Source organism: Denticeps clupeoides, chromosome 14 (assembly GCF_900700375.1).
Source record: "Denticeps clupeoides chromosome 14, fDenClu1.1, whole genome shotgun sequence".
Classification (NCBI taxonomy): Eukaryota; Metazoa; Chordata; class Actinopteri; order Clupeiformes; family Denticipitidae; genus Denticeps; species Denticeps clupeoides.
Genome location: NC_041720.1, coordinates 21134979 through 21158398, shown reverse-complemented (window position 1 = coordinate 21158398; position 23420 = coordinate 21134979). Strand labels below are relative to the sequence as shown.

Genomic DNA, 23420 nt, shown 5'->3' with positions numbered 1-23420 from the left:
CGCTGCATTATGGCACTATCGGCCTTCAACACACGTGACTGTGTGTTGCTTGGTTGCGGTCCCAGGACTGGGTAAATCATTTATGCAGCCAACCAGAACAGTTGATCCACGGTGGTGACCCCTAATGACAACCACAGCACATCTGAAGAACAGACACATGGCCTTAACACATCATTTAGCAGCATAATTATTAAAGGCGAAGCGAGTCTGACAGGGGACTCGCCCTGTGGTCGAGATAAAGACTCATTTCAAGGCGCTGGATTCTGCATGTTAATGTGGTTCCTGCAAAACGTCCCAGTAACGCTTTAGTAGTGTTGTATGTGAATGTAGTAATTGGTGTACTGCATCTAGCATCGGTTTGGACAGAAGATATTGAAGGAATGTTTGTTAAAGTTCTGCTCACAGGTTCTCCTTGGTACCAGCTGCTACTGAACTTCTCATCGCTTTTGAGGCTGAAACTGACGTTTCTGGTCACGTCATACATCTTGTTATCCACAATGCCATGCGACTCTGGGTACAGACCCTGTGGAAGAATGAATGACAGATGTTTTGTGGATCCTGATTTCCTATGACCAATATTAATTGTAAACAGATTATGATGATTTGACCAAAATTATGAAAAAAATGATATCATATAATATTACATTTGTGCCTTAGAATCATGGGTTTGAAAAAATGGGGTTTGAACCTGGGACTTTGCTGCTGTTCCTTACAGCAGAAATAACTGACAATTCACAGTCTAACTGAAGAAACTGAGGCAAAGTCTGCTTAGTGTTGCAGTCTTCATTTGCATTCATTCTCTCTGATATAATATATTTCTAACTTAGTCAGTGACGGCCCCGTAATCAGAAGGCTGCAGAAGGTTCGAATCCCGATCTGCCGAGGTGCCACTGAGGTGCCACTGAGCAAAGCACCGTCCCCACACACTGCTCCCCGGGCGCCTGTCATGGTGCCCACTGCTCACCAAGGGTGATGGTAAAATGCAGAGGACGCATTTCACTGTGTGCACCTTGTGCTTTGCTGCTGTGTATCACAATGACAATCACTTCACTTTCCCTTTCAAACAGGAGTAAGAAGAAGTAAAAATGATCTGTTCACTAAACAAAATGATAAAAAAAAGTTTTACCTTATTTACCTTATATGCAATATCAATCCTAGCAACCCAGAATTTTCTCCAATGCAATGGACATCAAAGACATTGGCCACAGATTATATTAATACTGCCTAATGGTTTTAGTCAGTAATAACCTTGATTTGCATGTTCCTACATCTTCTGAATCAAAATAAATATCGTATTCTATTTTGTACAATGTGCATCGCAGTGTAATATCTTCACAGCGCATCACCAACGGAGCAATGCTTTTGACTGGGATACAGGATCTCTCTAGATTTGGGGTCTGTCACATAAATGCAGACGCTGATCAGTCTTTAAGAACAGAAGGGATAGAGTCAGTGCTTACGGTGACGATGGTGTAATGGTTAGGGAAGGTTTTGGTGGGATAGACTGGCCTCATGTACTCGGCGGATACACCACACTTTTCTAGAAAAAAAAAAAGAGAAAAGGCACATTCACACATTGTCGTTTCCTAATTGATGATTGCACCACTATTTAACATATTTAATCATTTAAAAAGGCTTTTGCTGTATAGCATTCTAATTACAGATCTAATTCATGTTAAGGTACAGTATCTGAGAGAGTGCTACACTGCAATATCTGCACTGGTAACGGCATAGACCAGTTTACCCATCAATAATGATTTATTACATTTGTTAAAAGCTCTTTTGCTAGATTATGAGAGGATATTATATTACCTGGACGCATTGTACTGTTCTGAGATAAACTGTTCTTTTACCCAAAAATGTCCAATGGTGTGAAAAGGTGTTTTTCCCCTCTCTTATCATCAAAAAATATTAAATATTAGTCAAAGACAACACACATGTGTTTTCATTACATCTGGCATTTCAGAAAAAGAACATCATACCAGTAGTAAAAAAAAGAGTGAAGACTTTGGAGTGGCCAAGTCAAAGTCCAGACCTGAATCCTACTGAGATGCTGTGGAATGACCTTAAAATGGCGGTTCATGATCAAAAACTCTCCAACAAAATTCCCTCACAGCGCTGTAAACGCCTCACTACAAGTTATCGCAAACACTTGATAGCAGTTGTTGCTAATAATGGTGGCTTAGCCAGTGACAGGGCCACACAGGGCCATGTAGTTTGGACATTTTTTATATAGTTTTTAGTGGTTCGCTAACACCGTATCTGACGTCTCTTTCTGAAATTCAGCCGCGGTGCAGAATTATAGCCACTTAGATCCAGATTTCCCGGGACGCGCCGTTTCGCCGTCTGTAGCTTTAAATGCAAATAAGGAGGAGAGAGGCGGGACCAGGAAAGCGGCCTATAGAAGTTGAGCGGCCATTGGCAGAAATAAAGTCACCAACCATGATGTTTGGCGCAGACAGGAAGTCGAGTCTGCGTATTTCCACTGGCGTGATGGAACTAAGAATTCCAGAAGCACATTTGTGCTTATTTTTTACATCCAAATCACATATGGAAGCCATGACGGTCGGTGGAGATAATGTTTTAAAAAATGTAAAAGTTACGGTACCAGGTTTTCTGAAGTACCGGTGGTAGTCCGGTTCTTGTTGCGCTGTCCTATAGGTGCATATTGTGCATTAGCGTCTTCTTCGTAAAAGCCCAGCCTGGCTAATGCTAAGGCCAGTATCACTTCAGTTTCTTTATCAACTATTTCATGCTCCTATTCCTCTCGCCTTTAAAACAGGACATGATAGCGGAGTGTTCTTACACACCACTTTCCTGGTGGAAAAGGATGAACGAGTTTTCATTTTAACACTGACTCAGGAACACGTTGATATGTTAGTGTTTCTTTCCGAAAATCTGGAAATCTGGACCACAGACAGGCCAGGGGAACTCGAATTCATGTTAAACAATCTCACAAAGTGAAAGCTGACCTTTAATATTTGATATTATTAGATGATCTGAAACATTTTAAAGTGATTCAAACAGGAAAAAAGTAAGAAATCAGAGAGGGGGCAAACACTTTTTCACACCCCTGCACTTCAGGAACATTCTACAACTTCCTGGCATCATAACAGCAAGAGCTCTTCATGCACAATTTAAGTGTCACAAGGTCACATGTGATATGACGCTCAAGTACAACCCAAATTCCAATGAAGTTGGGTTGTTGTGTACAACAGAAATAAAGCCAGAATACAATCATTTGCAAATATTCAAGTCCTGAACCGCCAAGGTGCCACTGAGGTCTCACTGACCAAAGCACCGTCCCCACACACTGCTCTCCGGGCACCGGTCATGGCTGCACACTGTGAGGGGTTAAAAAAAAAGGACACATTTGCTTTTTTTTTTGCATTGTGTGCACCGTGTGCTGTGTTATGTTTCAATGACTTTCACTTCACATTCAGGAGGCAGGCCAGTGCATCAGGGGATGTGGAGGAGGCTGAAGGAGGCAATAACCCAGCAGCAGGACTGTGGCCTCCAGGGAGGAACAGAAGGAGCACTGCCAGGTCCCAAGTGTGCATGTGTCTGCTCAAATGGTCAGAAAGAGATTCCAGGAGGGCAGTACGAGGGCCCCACATCCACAGGTGGGGGTTGTGCTTAAAGTCAAACACCATGCAGCATGTTTGGCATTTTCACTGGCCACTGACTCACCTTGCTCTTCAGAGATGAAAGCAGGTTCACACTGAGAACATGGGACAGTCTGGAGATACCGTGGAGAACGTTCTGCTGCCTGCAACATCCTGACAGTGGGTCAGTAATGGTGTGGGGTGGTATTTCTTTGGGGGGCCGCACAGCCCTCCATGTGCTCTCAAGAGGCCTGACTGTCATTAGGTACTGAGATGAGATCCTAAGACCCCTTGTGAGATCATACGCTGGTGTGGTTGGGTTCCTCCTAATGCAAGACAATGCTGGACCTCATGTGGCTGGAGTGTATCAGCAGTTCCTGAAGACCAAGGCATTGATGCTATGGACTGGCAGGCCCATTCCCCAGACCTGAATCCAACTGAGCACATCTGGGACATCATGTCTCGCTCCATGCACCAATGCCACGTTGCACCACAGACTGTCCAGGAGTTGGCGGATGGTTTAGTCCAGGCCTGGGAGGAGATCCCTCAGTAAACCATGCACCACCTCATCAGGAGCATTCCCAGGCGTTGTAGGGAGGTCATACAGGCACATGGAGGCCACACACACTACTGGGCCGTACGTTTTGAGGACATTCCTTGATGTCTTGTTTTTGCGTCCCTTTTAATTTTTTGAGCAGTGTAGGTTGAAAAGAATCTGCAAATCATTGTATTCTGGTTTCATTTCCATTTTCACACCGTCCCAACTTCATTGGAATTGGGGTTGTATTTTAACAGTTCTTGCCACTAACACATTTGGCTGGAATGTGCCGGATCACACCCTTACTTAATTTGGAGAGGACTGGCAGTAAGTCGTGGTAGGATGCCATGTAGCTCGCCCTAAATCCATCCATTGAAACCACAATCAAAGGTGGCTTTGAGAACCTAGAATAAAGAAAGAATGATACTGGATTAAATGAAGTAATAGGAAAATTACTTTGTAGACGTTATGCATTATTTCAGGCTCTGGTGGAACCGGAGCCATTTTTCCTCATGGTGTCCCGAACCCGTCCACACAGAGACGAGAGCAGCGGCTGCAAAGAGCAAGGCAGCAGACTAAAACAGACATGGATGGGCTCCTTTCAGCAGGAAGCCGCATGCTTCAATGCTCGCTTGTTCCATTTATACCCTGGACAACAGCATGCAGGCCGCGCCCAAAATACTCCAGGAAAATGAAGAAAAGGTCAAAGGAAAATTATACCTCAGACCAAATCCACAAAATGAAAACAGACTGGCACAGCGCAGCATTCAAATCCTTCACTCCAGAGTGTTGTGACCAGTCCAACCACATCATTTCACTCAATAGACATAAAGTGAAGTCATTGGTGAACTCAGACAGTTCGTAACGTTGGCATCTCCAAGGATCCGGGGGAGAAAAATCTATATGCACTGTTCAGGTAGTAATATTTGGCATTTTTGCTGTAATTCACCATGTTTGTATTTGTCTACCGGGAAAATGGCCATAAACAAGGCAGTACCCAGAAGTGAAGGGGACATTAATCATCAGTTTACGTATTTTTTTTCCATTGGACACCTTCTCACATTGTGTTGTTACAGTATAAGACTGGACATCGATCAAAAACTGCACTGTATACACACTGAAGCGTGCATCTTGTTCTTCATGGGGAAGGTCCCACTAACCAACATCAAATGAGTGACATATATATATCACACACACACACACACACACACACACACACGTTAAGGAGAAGATATTTGGAGAAAACACATTGCCTTCAGCACAGTAAGTTTCTGGAGCTTTATTTCAAGCTGGTATATTACTATTGTACTTAAGAGTGTATAGAGTGTATAGACAACCTGTACGATTCTGGCTTATTTGTGCCTGCTGTTTCATTTCCTGCCTCAGACCCTGACTGAGCCACTTTAAATCTCCAAGTGAAAGCTTGCAGAATGAAAGTCATGAAATTCTCACTGATGAAGGGAACAACAATAATGTTGTTCAGATGAAGGGTGGGTCAGAGGTTTGATTGCACAAGAGTGACTTTCAGAGAACCACACACAAACACACACAAATCCCACTCATACAGAAAAACAATGCAGACAAGAAAGGTATCTGGGTGAAAACCCCGTCTGCATGTGCCCGATCATAAGGGCGCATGTGTGAAAATAACATGAAATAATTCCAGAATAAAAATGCACTCAACACAACATGAAATAAAGTGAGCTTCTGTTACCCTGCGGGGCACTGTGGTGTCTGGATGTCTTCACATTCCTCCTCCACCCAACTCTTCTCTCCTTTCAAAAAAGAAGAAGAGCCTTAAATATTAATGCTGGGAGAGCGCAGTCTAGTTTATTGGAACATTTTGGACCAGTGAAGGTGCTTTGAATGAACGTCTCGACCATGTTTCGGTCATGGCTTGTTGGACATATCTTGGCTGAGGGGACGGGTCTTTGCTGTGGACACTATATGCTGCAAATTTCCATTAGATACACAGACAACAGTGTAGATACTGCAACACGCTGACATGCGATGAATACGTGGCTATTCTCTCTAAAACGCGAAGTAAAAACCACACTGCGGCATACCTGCACATATATTATTGTAGTTGGCACAGCAGTCACCCAGGCTGGCACAGTCACTGGCACAGGAGCATTTGCTGTGGGGCTGGCGCTCCTCGCCACACCGGAATTTCGAGCATGTCCAGAGCTGAGCTGGTAGAAACAGAACACATCGTAAAAGAGAAACAGGAAGACAGGTAGGGGTCGGTGGAAAGAAACAAAAAGGGGACACATGGCGTTTTAAACTAAAAATTCAGAGCTCAGATTAGCATGGAATAATGTGAGGAAATGTAGGGTTTGGCTGTATAGTCCCATTTACTTTCTCTAAGGACAATGGTACCTTCCGACTTTCCCAGCATATTGTAACCCGCCAAAGTGCCACTGAGGTTCCCTTTGATCAAGGTACCATCTCCACACGCTGCTTCCCAGGCGCCTGTCATGGCTACACCTTAGTGAGCAGTGGGCAGCCATGAAAGGCACCTGGGGAGCAGTGTGTGGTTAAATACAGAGGACACATTTCACCGTGTCACTGTGTGCTGTGCTTTCACCTTCAGTGCTGACCAAGATGGCTTACCCTTGGTGTTACCTTCGGCTGCTCTCTAGAGGTCTTGACCACTTTTCTAATGTGGGGTGCTTTGTGCCAATGGACACTGTAAAAAGCTCTGGTTGGGGTCCTCCACCCCGGTAAACCAGCACCTGGCAGGCCTGCAGCAACCACCTTCCTCAGGGATTAAATCACTTCGATCAATGTATAATCCCTGATTTAATAAACCTTTGTTTCGATTGACTATGCAATAATTGGATATTTATTCTCTTTCCTTTACACTGGGGACGCCGGCGGCAGGACGCAGACAGTCCAGCTCCGAACAGGTTCTACGCCCGGACTGCCGTTTATTGTAACGGTCTGAATGACACGGACGCTCACCTGATGTGAATGCCGTGTGAAAAGGGGAGAAGGACGAATGACCCACCGCCAACTCCACATCCATTATTTACAACGTGTCCTTCTCTGATGTGGCAACAAGCATGCAGGAGATACGGAGCAGATACGGCAAATTACCGTAAATTGTTGGAGATTTAAAGTAAAAGCTTCAGAGATAACTTTATAAGATCAAATTCTTTGTTCTATTCGGAATTACGGACATAGAGACAGATTGGAAGCGGAAGCACGACTTCCAAGGTCTTTACTGGCGCTCTGAGTCCAGCGCTCTGCTGTTTGCCAGTCGGCACGACCTTGTGAGCAAAAACCAAACATGGCACCTGCGTGATAAGTCCTGTCAACTCATTTTTTGCTAATGCTGCTTAAGTCTCAAAATTGTCCACACTGATTTCACCTCAATTGTCTACTTTCAGAAGACAAATTCAAGAAGACGAGTTTAGAACTGGGTCACTCAAAGATGAAGTTCATGTCATGAAGTTCACATCATACTTCACTTACTCATATGAGGTGTGGTTCTAACCAAAATGTGCATTTGAATACATTTCTAAACGCATCTTCTTGGTGGGACATTGATCCTCAAAGAATAACCTGTAATTTTTCCTTAATGTCATACAAACGACCGAGTGGACTGTCACCCAGAAGTGGAAGGAGACGGGGTAACCAGGCAGTATATAAACCCCAGTATGTCTGCGAGTACGCCCTCAGATCAAGACAACTTGCCTTTGGTCTCTCTGGGACGGAACCAGTAATTATCCAGTAGAAGACACTGAATAGCCCCTCTTTCCTGAGGAGGAGGAGGAGGAGGATGATGATGATGTAGCCCTCCTTCTAAGACTACAGATTATACGCAGTGAGGGTCTGGAGAGTGGGAGTGAGCGAGCAGTATTCAGCTGGTTGCTGCAGATCAATCGGAGGTCCACCCCTCATTCAGACTTGGGTGGTCGGAAGTACAGTAGAAATCATGTGCGTAGTGGATATATGATCATGTACCATGCCTCCTTGTTCTCTGGATAGTGCAGAATGCTGAGGAAGCACTTTAGCGCCTTAGTGAGAGACTTATGGCTCCTCTCTGGGCAGCTCGCTGGCTCCAAGGGTCTGTTTCAGGAGTCACTGTGCTGCCCTACATGGGAATGGCATGGCAAAACACTCTCGGCCCACATCCTTACCTAAAAAACACCGGCTTTCAGCACATAAAAGGGGTTTCTGTCACATGGGGCCCTCAAAAACGGCTAGGGGATTCCCCCCACCGGAGACCATTCTGAACTCCCAGTGCCAGGTCAACACATGCCAAGCTGCATTCCATTACACTGCTCTCATTTCTACTGCCAGTCAATATAGTGCCTGGAGCATTTTTAGTGCAGCTCATAACAGGGATCCTTCAGTGGCATCTGACCACAGAACAGATTCCAGAAGATCTTGCTCAGATTGAAGGTATCTGGGATGTTTTCATGTGTGGAATTTTGTGGGACTATGCAATCAGAGGCTTTTACTGAACACTGATTCGTTATATAGCTATGTTTCAGTTTGTGTCATTTCTCATGACTATTCAAGCTATTGCTAAATCATTAAATTATTAGCCCTAAGAGATTAACATTTTCTGTCTCATTTGAATGATTAGTCATCATTGTAATCTTTCATGAATGAATTGATTGACACCATCCATCTTTTCCTTGACTTGGACCAGTTTCCCAGTCCCCACATCATAATGCTGCCACCACGTTTCAACGTGGTGATGGTCTTCTTTGGGTGATGGGATGTGCTGGGTTTGTGCTAGACAACATTTTCCTTGGTGACCGAAAAGCTCAACTTTAGTCTAAAGTGACCAGAGCACCAGAGTCAAATTCATAACTTGTCTTATTTTTAAGAAGAGTAATACCTTTTTTTCAGACCAGGTATATGGAGTGAATGGTTCAGTCTCAGCTGGAGGGTCTCTGTGCTGGAGGGTCCTCGTATTAATAACCTCCTTACTGTGCGTTTTGGTGGACAGCCCTCTTCTGGCAGAATGGTTGTGGTACCATGTTCTTTCCATGTAAAGATTTGATGGCACTTCGAGGATCATATTTTTTAATAACCCAACCCTGACTTGTAATTTTAAACAACTAGACTTGTCCCTGACTTGTTTGGAGCGCTCCTTGTTCTTCATGGTGCTGCCTCTTGCTTTACCTCTGGGACCTTTCAGAAAAGCTGTGTTTATACTGACAGATCATGCGACACTTGCACACAGGAGGACTTCATTTCACTAGTTATGTGACTTTTGAAGGTGTTTGGCTGCACCAGAACGTTTTAGGGGCTTCATAGAAAAGGGGGTGAATACATTTGCACATGACAATTTTTTTTTTTATATTTTTTTCTCATTTCACTTCACCAATTTAGACTATTTCGTGCAGATCAATCACATAAATTAAGATTACATTAGATTCATTAGATTCAATTACAGGTTGGAATGTACAAAATGGGGAAAAGGGGGTGAATACTTTCGTAAAGCACTGTACCTGGCTGACACTTGCCCAAAGTTACACTAATACGTGTCTAAACGAAAAGGAATGTAGTGCGATGGCTCACTCACCAGGTTCCACACACACTTCTCTGTAGTCCACACAGCAGCTACCCTCCTTCTCACACAATGCATCACACTGGCAGAGGGCAGAGGGGTTCCGGGCAGACAAGCACCTGAATTTACAGCTGTTCTCTGAGCCCGGCCATGTCATAGAGGAGATATAAGGGCATACAGGGGGCCAAATGAGTACAAATACAGTAAAAACTCATTTCAGCCACTTATTCCAATTTACCACAGCTGCCAGTCAACAGATTATCAGTTCCCACGGAGGTAGAGTCTTCATCTACAACGATGTAGCTGCATTCACACGCAGTAACAATATCTTTTTCAGAACCAGAATTCATACAACTAGTTCCAACCTGGCCTTTAGATTGGCTACGATGCTGACACAATTAGAGTGCAAATGCATTACATTTACATAATCCTAATATTTTTTCAACCAAAAATTATAATTCTAATGTGAGTAGAACTGTCCATAATAAGCAACATGACGCCATCACATTTCTAAAAGAGTTTTATAATCCACCACTGACATAACACTGACATGTCATGTCACTCCCTTAAAATAGTCATGTGGCAGCCACACCTCATTAAAGAAACAACGCCCTACTCAAGTAAAATGTGAACAAAATGATTTTTTCAGTGTGCATGAAAAATGTGACTGTAATTGTGAAACACTGTAGCCCAGCACATGTGCACACAACGAAATGTGTCCTCTGTATTTAACCATCACCCTGAGTGAACAGTGGGCACCCATGACAGGCGCCCGGGGAGCAGTGTGAGCAGCTCAGGATTTGAACCCACAACCATTTTCCTTACCTGCTAGGTTTATAATAGTAGAGTAGAAGTCTTATTTGAGGTTAAGGGATAAACTGTGTTGTCTTAAGGCCGTGCTGTACTCTGAACCATGGTAATAAGATCTATCTATCTCACTGCCATTTGGTGTATTTTCATGGTTATGGAGATGTTAATTCACAAAGCACAACATAGTTCACGGTGATAACAGCAACGGACAATGAAAAAAATCATGAAAAACTTCAAATAAAATATTGACCCACCATTTTTTTTACACCGGTGAAATGACTTAAAGCCAAAAACCACAGCCAGGACTGAAGTCACCAAGCAAAGTAGCAACAGCTGAAGCAGAAAATACAGACAGATGTTAACAACACAACACAGTACAATCAGATCCATCATTTTAATTCTACTGAGTACAATCAATGAAGCTATTACTCTACAAAAAGACTGCCAAGGTCCATCTCATGGTTGCCAGCAGGGTATTTCTGAGTTCGTACATCTTTCAGCTTTGTATATCCTTCAAAAGATGTTGTCTAAGGTTTGCATACATCAGGAAGAACCTCTAAACGCTTACGCATGCAATATGATGTCCATGTACAGCGAGCCCACATCTTCTTCGTATGGTTTAGTGAGTTAAGATGCAACATTTGGGAGTTTATTACATCCATCTGCACTCACATGTGTGCAAGACGTTTGCTCTGTAATTAAAGTGATCCTCCCGGCCTGCAGGAGATTGCGTCTGGGACAGCTCTCTTTAATTGTGGCAGGAGAAATGATAATTAGGAGATTTAATACGCACCCAGAGCGTATTAAATTCCCAGACTGCATAGAAACACATGGTCTCGCTCTGTCTGTCTGTCTGTCTGTGTGTGTGTGAGTGTATGTGAGAGAGCGCGTGTGCAAAATGTCTGTTTATATTAGACTTTGGGCGGTACCCCAAAAAGGCCCAGACCAACACCACCCCACAGCCCCATGCCTTTGGTGTCGGAACATTAGCCCGCATACCCGTCTGGTTCGGGTTGCAGTAACCTGATATGCAGGCACGTCCGCTGTGCAATGGTTCTGTTCTTGCACGGAACATTCAAGTGTGAAATGATGAATTTGTGTCCCTTAGCAAGACACTTAACCCTGAGTTGCTCCAGGGGGACTGTCCCTGTCACTACTGATTGTGAGTCGCTCTGGAAAACCTCATGCCAAACCAAACAGAATAATCTGAAAGCCTGAAATAAATGTGTGTGTCTGTGTTCTGTAGACAGCTCACAGTTTCAGCAGTTGGTGCTACTGAGTCCAAAAACGACCCATTTACATGCTTTTAGATCGAATATTTGATCCTGGCAGGAAGCAACAGGCTATTTTGGTCCCACACCCTGCGTCCTCTGGTGCAACTCTGAGGTTTTGAGGAAAAAAAGCCCCTGCTTGTCCACTCCATCCCGCTGTAAACTTTCGAGGGGTCTTCTTACAAGAGTCTGTTGCCAGATACTCATATAAATCAGCAAACTGCGAAAATGGAAGCCACTTTCTTGCCATATGTTTTACTGTTCTACTTAAAAAGCTTGTAAGTGTGTTTAAAAAGGACAAGGAAGTAAACTTTTCGGTTGTTAGTAAGCGCGCAGCTGATCAGCAGCTGATAAAAGGCGGACCTGGCAACAGCGAGGCTGCGCCAGCGGCTCCCTCACCCCGGCGATGATCCTGCGTTTCCCGGCTTCGCTCCTCCTGCCGCCGTCCGCACGCCGCGCCCCGTCCCGTCCGGACCCGAGTAAGTTGGCCGCCTGCTCGGTGGCCCGGTCCTCGTCCTTGGCGACCTCCATAGCTCAGCGGCCCGGCGCGCACACTGCGCGGCGTGGAACGTCGGCCGATCATTTACAGCCTGCCTGGACCCGCCCTCCGCCCCCCGGACACCGGTGCGAGCAGATCAGCAGGACCACCACAATCACGCCGTGCTGGAGAGTGGGGAAGAAGGACCTCTAGTGGTGAAGCTGAGCAGCACATGCAGTCATCAAGTCGGTCTTTTAACGTGAACTGAAATTTACTCCAATGTACAGGGCGGCCAATTTATATGGATACACCTTAAAATGGGAATGGTTGGTGACAAGTGGTCATAAACTCATGAAAGAATACAGTTACGTTAAAACCAAGCACACCATTGTTTTTCTTGTGAAATGACCAATTCATTTGAGTTGTCACATGACCCTCTTCCTATTGAAAAAACAAAAGTTGGATCCAAGATGGCCGACTTCAAAATGGCCACTGTGGTCACCACCCATCTTGAAAAGTTTGCCCCCTCAACAGGACTTAATATCACCAACCATTCCCATTTTATTAAGGTGGATCCATATAAATGGCCCACCCTGTATATATTCTTCATTTAAATGTTAAATCCCATTATAATACGCAAATGCAATGTTAGTTTAACTTTTAATCAAACCGATGAAAAGACTGACAGACTATATATGGCCTGTTAAACAGACATCGGGTATTCTCTACACTGGATTACATCTACATAACTACCAAAGCTAGATAGCAGGGATACATAGTTTGCCCTTAATCCTAACTGTTAGGCAGCGGTGGAAAGTGACGAATTACATTTACTCACGTTACTGTATTTGTGTAGTTTTTTGCTACATTTGCTAAATTACACAGTAAAAAATGAAATGCATATTTCTCAGACTGTGGACATCAGCGCCTTACTATGAAACATGCCCTGGGTTCTAGAGCCGTCAATCACCAGCCATTCAAAAAAAAAGAAAAGGCCTACACAACAGCCAATCAGAAAATAGCAGTACTGTATGTGGGCAGAAGGCAACACAGCAACCAATGAAAAGGTATTACGGAATTATTCGCGTTATTCTGCTAATTGTAATAAAAATAATGATGCTCCATGCAAAGGTGCCACTGAGCACCGTCACCACACACTGCTCCCCGGGCACCTGTCATGGTGTCCACTGTCACCAAGGGTGATTGGCTAAAAGCAGAGGACACATTTCACCATGTGCACCATGTGCTGTGCCGCACATGTGTTTCACAATGACAATCACTTCAAATCTGCACACAACACCCCATAATATAAACATACATACATTAAAACAGGATCCGGGTGTATTGAAATATCTGTTAATGTGTATTTTTAGAGATATTTGGGGTCTGATGACTGCTACCTTGAATGAACTTGGTACGTGGCCGGTGCTAAGAGACGAGTTAATCATTTTGAAGGAAACTTGCCAAAAGTCACACCTTCTCATTCAATGTTTTTTCTTTATTTTCATGACCATTTACGTTGGTAGATTCTCACTCATCAAAACTATGAAGAGTGATAGAGTGCTGCAGCACAGTCACTGGACCTGAACCCAATCCAGATGGTTTGGGGTGAGCTGGACCAACAAGTGCTAAACACCTCTGGGAACTCCTTCAAGACTGTTGGAGAAGCATTTCAGGTGACGACCTCTTGAAGCTCATCGAGAGAATGCCAAGAGTGTGCAAAGCAGTAATCAGAGCAAAGAAACTAGAATATAAAACATGTTTTCACTTATTTCACCTTTTTTTGTTAAGTACAGAACTCCACATGTGTTCATTCATAGTTTTGATGCCTTCAGTGAGAATCTACCAACGTAAATGGTCATGAAGATAAAGAAAACACGTTGAACGAGGAGGTGATACAGAGTGATAGTATCTGTTTCTGTCTTATTCCTGGTTAGTTTGTCTATAGTGTTAACAGGAGTCTGGGATTATTTTTGTTCTTGTCTATTAGGGACCGTCCCCACACGCTGCTCCCCAGGCGCCTGTCATGGTGCCCACTGTCACCAAGGGTGATGGTTAAAAGCACATTTCGTTGTGTGCACCGTGTGTATCATAATGACAATCCCTTCACTTTCACTTTGTTAAAGACGAGTTATGTTGATTGAGCCGCGCTAAGAGCCTTCTTATAGTTAAGTAGGCTCTCCTTCCACGCTATTCGGAATATGTTTAATTTACTTTGACGCCATTTGCGTTCTAATTTCCGGGCGGTCTTCTTAAGCGAGCGCGTGTGATCATTATACCAAGGAATTAAGTTTTTATCTCTTACTATCTTCCTTTTGAGGGGAGCGACTATATCTAACGTACTACGCAGTGTTAATTCTAGACATTTGGTCGCTTGGTCGAGTTCAGCGGGGTCTGACGGTGAGTTTATCAGCGTTGATAAATCTGGTTAATAAACCTCTGTGCCGTACTTGATGTAATTGTCCGTTTGTCTCTATAACGAGGGGGATTGAGTTTGTTGTGTCTGAGACATATTTTAAAAGCGATGAGGAAATGATCTGAGACCATTTCAGATTGCGGAAGAGTAACTATATCTTCTATATTTAAACCGAAGGTCAACACAAGATCGAGCGTGTGACCACCTTCGTGAGTAGGTCCTGTTACATGTTGGTTAACTCTAATAAAGACAGGAATGCGGTTCTTAGTGAGTCTTCTAATTTATCACAGTGGATGTTAAAGTCACCGATAATTAGGGCTTTATCCACAGATACAACTAAGTTGGAGACAAAATCTGTAAATTCACTAAGAAACTCAGAATAAGGTCCAGGGGGTCTATAAATAATAATCAATGGAATGAATTTAGGATTTTTATTTTGTGAGACTACATGAGTTATATTGGTATATAGAATCTCAAAAGAGTTAAATCCTTGTCCGGGTTTATGAGTAATACCGAGGTTATCCTTATAAATTACTGTGACGCCACCTCCTCTTCCAGTTAAGCGAGGTTGGTGTACATAGCTGTATCCAGGAGGACTAGACTCGTTCAATGCTACAAATTAATTTTGTTTTAACCAAGTTTCGGTCAGGCACAGTACATCAAACCCCTGATCTGTAATCATTTCATTGACAATCAAGTGTCAATAGTGTACACGCTGGGTGGTGACTCTACACAAATGGCAGACGCTCGGTTTAGCTGGTCAGTCTGCTGCCTGGTCTCGGCTCTGGCGAGTCAGGTTCAGATTCAGATTAATTACATGCATATAAATATTCACAAACTTTGCTCAGTACTTTGTCGATGCACCTTTGGCAACAATTACAGCCTCAGGTCTTTTGAATATGATGCCACAAGCTTGGCACACCTATTCCTGGCCAGTTTGGCCCATTCCTCTTTGCAGTACCTTTCAAGCTCCATCAGGTTGGATGGGAAGTGTTGGTTGGTCTGGTGATTTTATTTGTCATGGTCTGAGAGTCCTTAAAGTGCCTTTTGGCAAACTCCAGACAGGCTGCCATGTGCCTTTTACTAGGAAGTCTGGATACTCTACTATACAGGCCTTATTAGTGGATGACCGTGAGAAGGTTCTCCTCTGTCCACAGAGGACCTCTGGAGATCTGACCGTGTGACCATCAGCTTCACATCACATCATCAAGTTCGCAGATGCCACAACAGTACTGGGGCTCATCACCAACAACGACGAATCTGCTTACAGGGAGGAGATAAAACATCTGGTGGATTGGGGCCTGAGCAACAACCTGACACTCAATGTCACCAAGACCAAAAAGATACTTGTCAACTTCAGGAAGAAACCGACTGTCCCCACCCCACTGCACATCACTGGATCTGCTGTTGAGATCATCAGCAGTGTGAAGTTCCTGGGTGTGCACATGACAGACGACCTCACCTGGAGCCTCAAAACCACCTCCACCACCAAGAAAGCCCAGCAACATCTGCACTTCCTCAGGAAGCTGAAGAAGGCCAATCTCCCTCCTCCCATCCTCACATCGTTCTACCAGGGGATCATTGAGATGTTCTCTGCTGCTATATCACTGTCTGGTACCGGAACTGCTCTGTCGCTGAGCAGAAGACCCTGCAGTGGATAGGTCAGAGTGCATCTCCTAGCTCTACGAGAAACACCTCATCCATTAAGCTCAGAATATAATGAAGGACTCACACCACCCCTCACATGGCAGACATTCCGCATCATCAGAACTGTGACACTTCTGCCACCAAGCAGTCAGAGCTCTCAATGCACTGCAGTCACCATGACACTGTAAAGCTGCAGAAACATCTCAAGGAGGATCATGGGAAACATGGTGTACCTGAGATTCATGGCAAAAGCTGTGAATACTTATGTACATGTACTTTCTCAGTTTTTCTCATTTTTAATACATAATACATTATGGGGTGTTGTGTGTAGAATTCTGGAAGAAAAAAATATTTATCCATTATGGAATAAGACTGTAACATAACAAAATGTGGAAAATACTTTCCAGATGCACTGTATTAAAGATGAGATTGTTTATTCATAATTGACTCTTCTGGAACTGAAAGAAAATCAATACATTTTTATTTCAGCTTACATCATTTCACTGCTACTTCAACAGGCCACCATCCTGCTTCATCTCACTCACTATTAACAAGATGTCAGTGCCCTTCACCTTGTATACCATGTTGTTTCTGAGCGCTTCATCAACTGTGGAATTTAGTGGCCATACACAAGATGTCCACAGGATTTTTTATGGACAAGAGTCATCATTTTAATTGAGAAAATTGCTTTCATATCTTTTTATTATTGTATTTTACATTTACATTTACTGCATTTATCAGATGCACTTATCCTGAACACGTCTTGCTCAGGGACATGGATGGCGGTAAGTGTAGTAAGTTTATGGTTCAAGTGCTTTAACCACTAGGTTATCAACACCTTACTGTTTGAGTATCTGATGAAAAATTTGAAGAGAAATGCTCATAATTAATTTTGCCTTGTGCATGAAAATAGGTGCTTTTTAAAATGAATTTAATTCTACACTCATGTTGTATTTACTCCATGAATGTTCAGCACCCAGACTAAAATACAGTGTCTATGTCACGACGGCGAGCTGATGGGGAGGGGCAGTCGGGACATTCTGAAACCAAAACCAGCTCGATGGCTGAAAACGGGGATAAAGGGGAGCCCGCAGACACAAAAGTCAAAAACACAAAAACAGAAAGTCAAGTTCATGACCGAGTCCACGAAAATGGCGCCGCTGCAGACTTTTTTACAGCTGTCAGAATTGGCTTCAGCCGTATCCGTCACCTGGAGACAATCCTGAAAGTCTACACAGTTCCACTAGACCTCACACCCTGTTTTCAATACCTTTCAATACCTAAATCCTGCCATGCAAACCAAATATTGTATCATTCTGTCATTACTGAATGCTTATATTTCCTCGAATAGGCCGGTTGGTTAGACGTGTGTGCATTGACTGGATAAAAGGTGTAATCGACGCACCAGTTTAGAAGAGCAGTGAACACACACAGACTGGCCAGGCTATTCTCTGTTTAATCACTACTTCTGGCATAATCTTTCATCTGACATAACCAATCATTTATCTTGCATTCTAATCTATTATTTAAATAATACACACATTTTAATGTATAAAAAGCAGTGGATATGTTCATTATAATCACACACTTAAATCTTAAACATTTTTGTCATGGCCTGAACTGCACCTTTACAGAAGTTTTGAAGCATTTGAACCGTTACATGTTATGACCACCAGGTGGAAGCCTTGTATCAGGGGTAGAAACTTTACAAACTACATTAAAATGAAGATTTTTTGTAAGTTCGTTATGTTCCCTAGCTGATGACGAGCTCAGGACTCAGTATTCCATTCAGTAGGCGGTGCATCTCACCCAGTGGAAATCACATGGCCGTCAACTCTTCTCAGTCTGCTGCTTATTACTAATTTCAAATTTCAGAAAGACCGGGTGAGGAGTGCATGTGTGTGTGTGTGTGTGTGTGTGCACACGTCTGCCACTGCATGTGTCTCCTCTGGTGACCGTATGTCTCCCAGATGTTGTTACACCCACAGCAGTCCATCTGCAGATGTCCTCCTCGCAACACGTCCTTGCCGTTTGACCCAAGGTTCCTTGCTGTCTCTTACCAGCTCACATTTAGCTTCACCCTTTTGATTGCAGTGCAGCCAGCAAGGACCAGATCTTTAACCCCGTATGACCATTAAAATGTTGAAGACGCCGTGAACTGTGTGGTGCAATGACCCCGCTGGTCTAATGTAACGGTGGTTCTGTTCCCTGGATCAGATGGAACCATGAATTTATTGCCCTGACTTTCTGAGGTACAGGCACGTGATATGATTTATGCATTTGAAGTCACACTATGGGATGTGCGTCAGCATTTAACGACGATTCCATTGGCATGAAACGATCAGCGCTGAGTAATTCATTGCTCCACGCTCCCTTCCGCCCATATTCCTCATGATTACGCTCCATTCCAATCAACGTCTTTCTCAAGGGCCAGGAGACAAATTGGACGATGGAAAGCCCATCCTTCACCAGCTTCATTTACAGTCTGGTATCTCTGTGTGGGTGGGTGGGTGTGAAAACATTTTACTTCCTCACTGTCAATAAACAGTGAACAGTGTGCATTTACTGAAGGTCACGACACTTCTCATCTAAGATCCACTGGCCAACCAAATGATGACTTGTCACAGAGTGCCTGAACGCTTTTAAAAAAAGACAACATCTAGCATGGTTTCCTTCACCTCTCTTCTTTTATGAATATTGCTCATGGCATTTCTCTTATTTTTAGACAGAAACAGGAGAAATGTTGCAATATCCAACCTGACCTGGCTTTCAGTCAACTTTTCACAAGCTCACATTATATATGATTCATTAAATGAGACAAAGGAAGCAAAATACTTAATGTGACACTAGATGCGTGTACTTAACCTTTACATTGCCTTTACATGTTTTTTTATATATATGGTCACATTTCTCCTGATATTATTCAAAATGGTTAAATACAGAGGACACATTTCATTGTGTCACCGTGTGCTGTGCTTGCTGTGCTTCACAATGACAATCACTTTACTTTCACCAAATGTTTAAGCTATGAAAGGAAATCTGCTGTGATTTAGTTTAGACTTTACAATGGTTCGCATTTTGATCATCTTCACTTAACAGAAAAGCCACTCATGACATGATGAGGCCGATCATATTGCATATATTCAGTTATAAAACATCTCAGGAAATAATTAACAAAACTTGCTCCTGAGTTAACATTAAAAATGACTTGATCTATAAAAAAATATTAAATATACCAGGCCAAAAATGATATATATAATGATATACTTTCATTTCAGAAAAAGGTGAATCTGCTAAAGTGCCAAAACTGCTAATGCTTTAATTCTCTAATTCTTTAAAGCTTTAATCAGGGTGAATCAAATCAAATATCCTTGGCTTGATAATGTTAGCAAGAGTCCTCGGAGACACAGTTTCTCATCATAATTTTACCTCATTCGTTGGGGACTACGGGACGCCCCCAAATCGTGACCAAACTATTTAAAAAAAACGATTCACAGCACACACGGCTTTCATGTCAGGTCGTGCGGCTTGTTGTTCCGGACGGTTTGACATATGACTTGGTCAGATTTACGGTCTGCGCGCAATTTATTGACCTTTTTGGACTTTGTGTCCAGATGGTTTGATGTTGTCTTGTAGATCTTGCCAAGACTGAAAATTTGACATATAGTCAAACTTTAGATCATTCAAATGCTAATTTGTTAATATGTTTCAAACGTCACCACGCTTTAAAGGGACTGCCTGACCCATCGGCCATTTTAATACGACCGCCTGCTCTGCTCAGGAGGCTACGTGCACTGCTGTGACCAAAGCCCGGACAGGCCCATCTAAATTTCCTCTGGAATTTTGGTTTCTTGTTTATACCTGTTCTTCACAGACACCTTTCACATCCGTTTCCAGCATGAGAGATGAATCAGCTCTGCAAACAACCACAGGATGAATCTCTAACCTTTTCAGCAAGCAGTCGTATTAGTGTCATGGAGACATGGTCCTGTGCTTTTCCTCATAGCTAATGAACCCTCATGTTGTTGGAAATGACACACAGATTGTCTGCACAAAACATGATCCAAGAAAAAATCCATTTTACTGGACAAATAAAATCCAGATTGTTGCCGTTTGACATGTGAAACACTGCAGGACACAGCACACGGTGACACACTGAAATGTGCCCAGACCACCTCCAGATGAGACTACCAGATGAATCCTAGTCCCTAGCAAACTGGTGATGAGATGTCTTAGCATGAAAAGTAAACAGCTAAATCTTCAGGGATCTTCAAATGGACCAGTAGCATCAGAATGGACACGTAATGTACACCACGACACTGGACTAAAACCTACTCTGCACTGTACAGTACCTCCAAACATAGACAGATTCTCTATACTGGACTTCCACCTCTACAACTGTAGGACTTTTTCTCTTCTTGGACAAATCATCACTTGCAGGCTCACTCTACCCTGGAAGGGGGTCCCTCTCTCTATCACTCCTTCCCAAGGTTGTGTGCAGAAGGGTCAAGTGTGGGGGGTGTCAACTGAATGGTCTGTCAAAGCCCGTTGAGACATTCTGGATGTGATTATGGGCTATATAAGAAATAAATGTTGTTGTTTTTTTTGTTGTTGTCATCTGCATGTAACCATCACCCTTGGTGACAGTGGGCACCATGACAGGCACCCGGGGAGCAGTGTGTGGGGACGGTACCTTCATCAAGGGGACCTCAATGGCACCTTGGTGCTTCAAGATTTGAACCCGCAACCTTCCAATTATGGGTTCATGTCCTTACCCGCTACTGCCCCTATGCAAAATTAATGTGGTTTCATCCATAAATACTTGGAATTTGTGGATGACACAGCAGGGAACACAACATCAATGTGGAGAACGGCAGCAAATTAGCAGGGCTAATTGAAAGCCAGCGGGCTTCCAGAGGCATCAGTGACATGTAATGAGACCCAGGCAGCGAGCGGCCACCTCCCTTGCCTCCCGCTCAGCTGGGGGGTAAAGAAAGAGGGCAAGAGGCCATGTGGAGTGGAAGATTTCTGCCATGTGTCCACACCACAGTGAAAAATGAGGTCAATAATGTCTCTGTAAACCCTGCATTGTTGTTTTGCCTTCTCAGGCTTAGCACAGTTCACAGGAGATACGCCTGCATGGCCTTCATCAGGCCATCACTGTCAATGGCTCATTGATTGATCAGATGATTTATATAACTCATGTACATCTGTTGAAAGAAACATGGAGAGAAATACCTAATCCAGCACATGTTGTATTTCTTGAAGGCTCCACTACAAAACCTGTATAAAACTCATTCACTGTCCATAATACTGTAGCTAAATTTAACCAGTGCCATGGCTTCCACAGCACATCCTGGAACAGGAAGGACCCAGCTGTGGACAGTAAGTGAATAGATACATTCATTTAAAATGGACTGTCCTGAGACGGTGGATCTTGTCCAAGAGGCAGTAGGTCACAGTCTTTTTGAGTAGCTGTGGGTCGTCCTCGTCAGTCTAGTGTAAACAACACAAATGTAAATTGTTATATACTACAATTTATATTGCAATACACTGGTAAATATATTTAAATATGCGAGAAACTTCCCCATATATTTGCAATGCCTTTTTCAGTATATATAATAATACATTAAATAGTATAACACTGTATTTATTCAATATATGAAAATTGCAATAATTGCAATATTTTCATATATTGTCATATATTCTATTTGATATATTTATATATTGGTTACATATGAAATACAGAATATTATTACATGGGGACCAACCATGGTGGTCTGAGTAGGCTGTCTGTCACCAACACACTTTATAATTATAATTATAATCCAGGCCCATACAGGTCAGACAGATACAGACAACAGGTAGGAATGATGAAGGACAGGACATGGGGAGGACATATTATGGAAGTGCAGGGCAAAACTGAACTAAAGCAAAATCACAAAGAGGTTAGCAGCAGGACCAGTCAATATGGCTTAGTGTGAGGACTTACTTACAGGCTGATGATTGGAGATAGCAAGGTAGCAAGAATCTTATGTTCTGTTGAAGACATGAACCATGAAAACCACAGACTTTCATCTTCATTGCTGTGATTTTTCACAGTGATGCCATGTGTGAATGATGTTCTGCTGATGACCTTCTCCCAACCCCAAGCAATGGTCACGTGACACACGGAAGTTGGACTGTCCACCACGATTGCTTCTGCCCATGAACTCCCAGGGGTCAACCCCTGCCTCTGTCTCAGAGGACACTCTTCAAAGAGCCAGCCATCACAACTGAAGGGCCACTCATGTGAGAGAGAAATGAATCACGATTAAATCAAGTGTGCAAGTGACACAAAGCAAATACAGGGTGACACTGATTACGCTTACGAGTTGCTGTCGCTGCGCACTCTGCCCCATCCCCCATTTTCACATGATGTCTCTTTTTACTTTTTGTGCTCATTTTGTGTTCATAGGGGTCTTGCAAGTGTTTTAGGATCGCTGGAAAACACTGATCTTTTAAGGCAGTAGATACATTTGGAGCGACTGTGAAGGTTGCATCCAAAAAAGGGAAAGAGTTGTTTTTGACTAGAGAGGCCACGCCCACTCCCATCTCTTTATTAACCTCCTCTATCAGAAACGGGTGAAGCTCTGACTCCCAAACTGCAGGAATGAAGGGCCAGTGCTTCCAGATGTGGGCTCAGCTTGGTGGTCCGATCCATGGTGGCCAGGAAGTGACGAGGATTGCTGCGACTTTGGACATCACAGAAATCTGAGTGACATCATCACCAGATTTCCATTTCCGTCTTTCTGGCAGCTGGGTCTGAACAATTTTCTATATTCACTATATTGAAATATGAATATTCTCTACCTAGCATACCACGAGTACTTTCTCACAATTGTGGGTGTGGCCTTAACATGGGACACATCTGATTTGTGCGCATGATTGTCTGTCACACAGGGACACCAACTGAATGCGACTGTGGTTCTTCGGTGCAGGCCAACGGACACGGGTGGGGGTGTCCAAAGAGGACAGAATTAGTTTACTTGGAAAGCAGAGCGTCGTCTGCCCAAACTCCGCCCACTCAGCTGCATTCACCATCTGCCCCACCGGGCGTCGCTGCTGCTGCCGCCACCAGAGCGC

The 23420-nt window shown here is 43.4% G+C and overlaps 1 protein-coding gene across 3 annotated transcripts in view; it reads right to left on the bottom strand.

Moving 5' to 3' along the window:
* LOC114803432 (ectonucleotide pyrophosphatase/phosphodiesterase family member 3-like) overlaps positions 1-12372 on the bottom strand; it is a 32899-nt gene extending 20527 nt beyond the window's left edge. The window contains exons 1-8 of one of the 3 annotated variants that reach the window (XM_029002971.1): positions 12154-12372; positions 10738-10816; positions 9689-9811; positions 6210-6335; positions 5858-5918; positions 4450-4547; positions 1461-1540; positions 404-523 (exon numbers count right to left, since the gene is read on the bottom strand). In XM_029002971.1, coding sequence (XP_028858804.1) covers positions 404-523; positions 1461-1540; positions 4450-4547; positions 5858-5918; positions 6210-6335; positions 9689-9811; positions 10738-10816; positions 12154-12285 — 819 coding nt within the window. In that variant the 5' untranslated portion in view covers positions 12286-12372. The remainder of the gene's footprint in view (positions 1-403; positions 524-1460; positions 1541-4449; positions 4548-5857; positions 5919-6209; positions 6336-9688; positions 9812-10737; positions 10817-12153) is intronic. The other 2 variants (XM_029002972.1, XM_029002973.1) reach the window with 2 other exon arrangements.
* Between the last annotated feature and the right edge of the window lie 11048 nt (positions 12373-23420).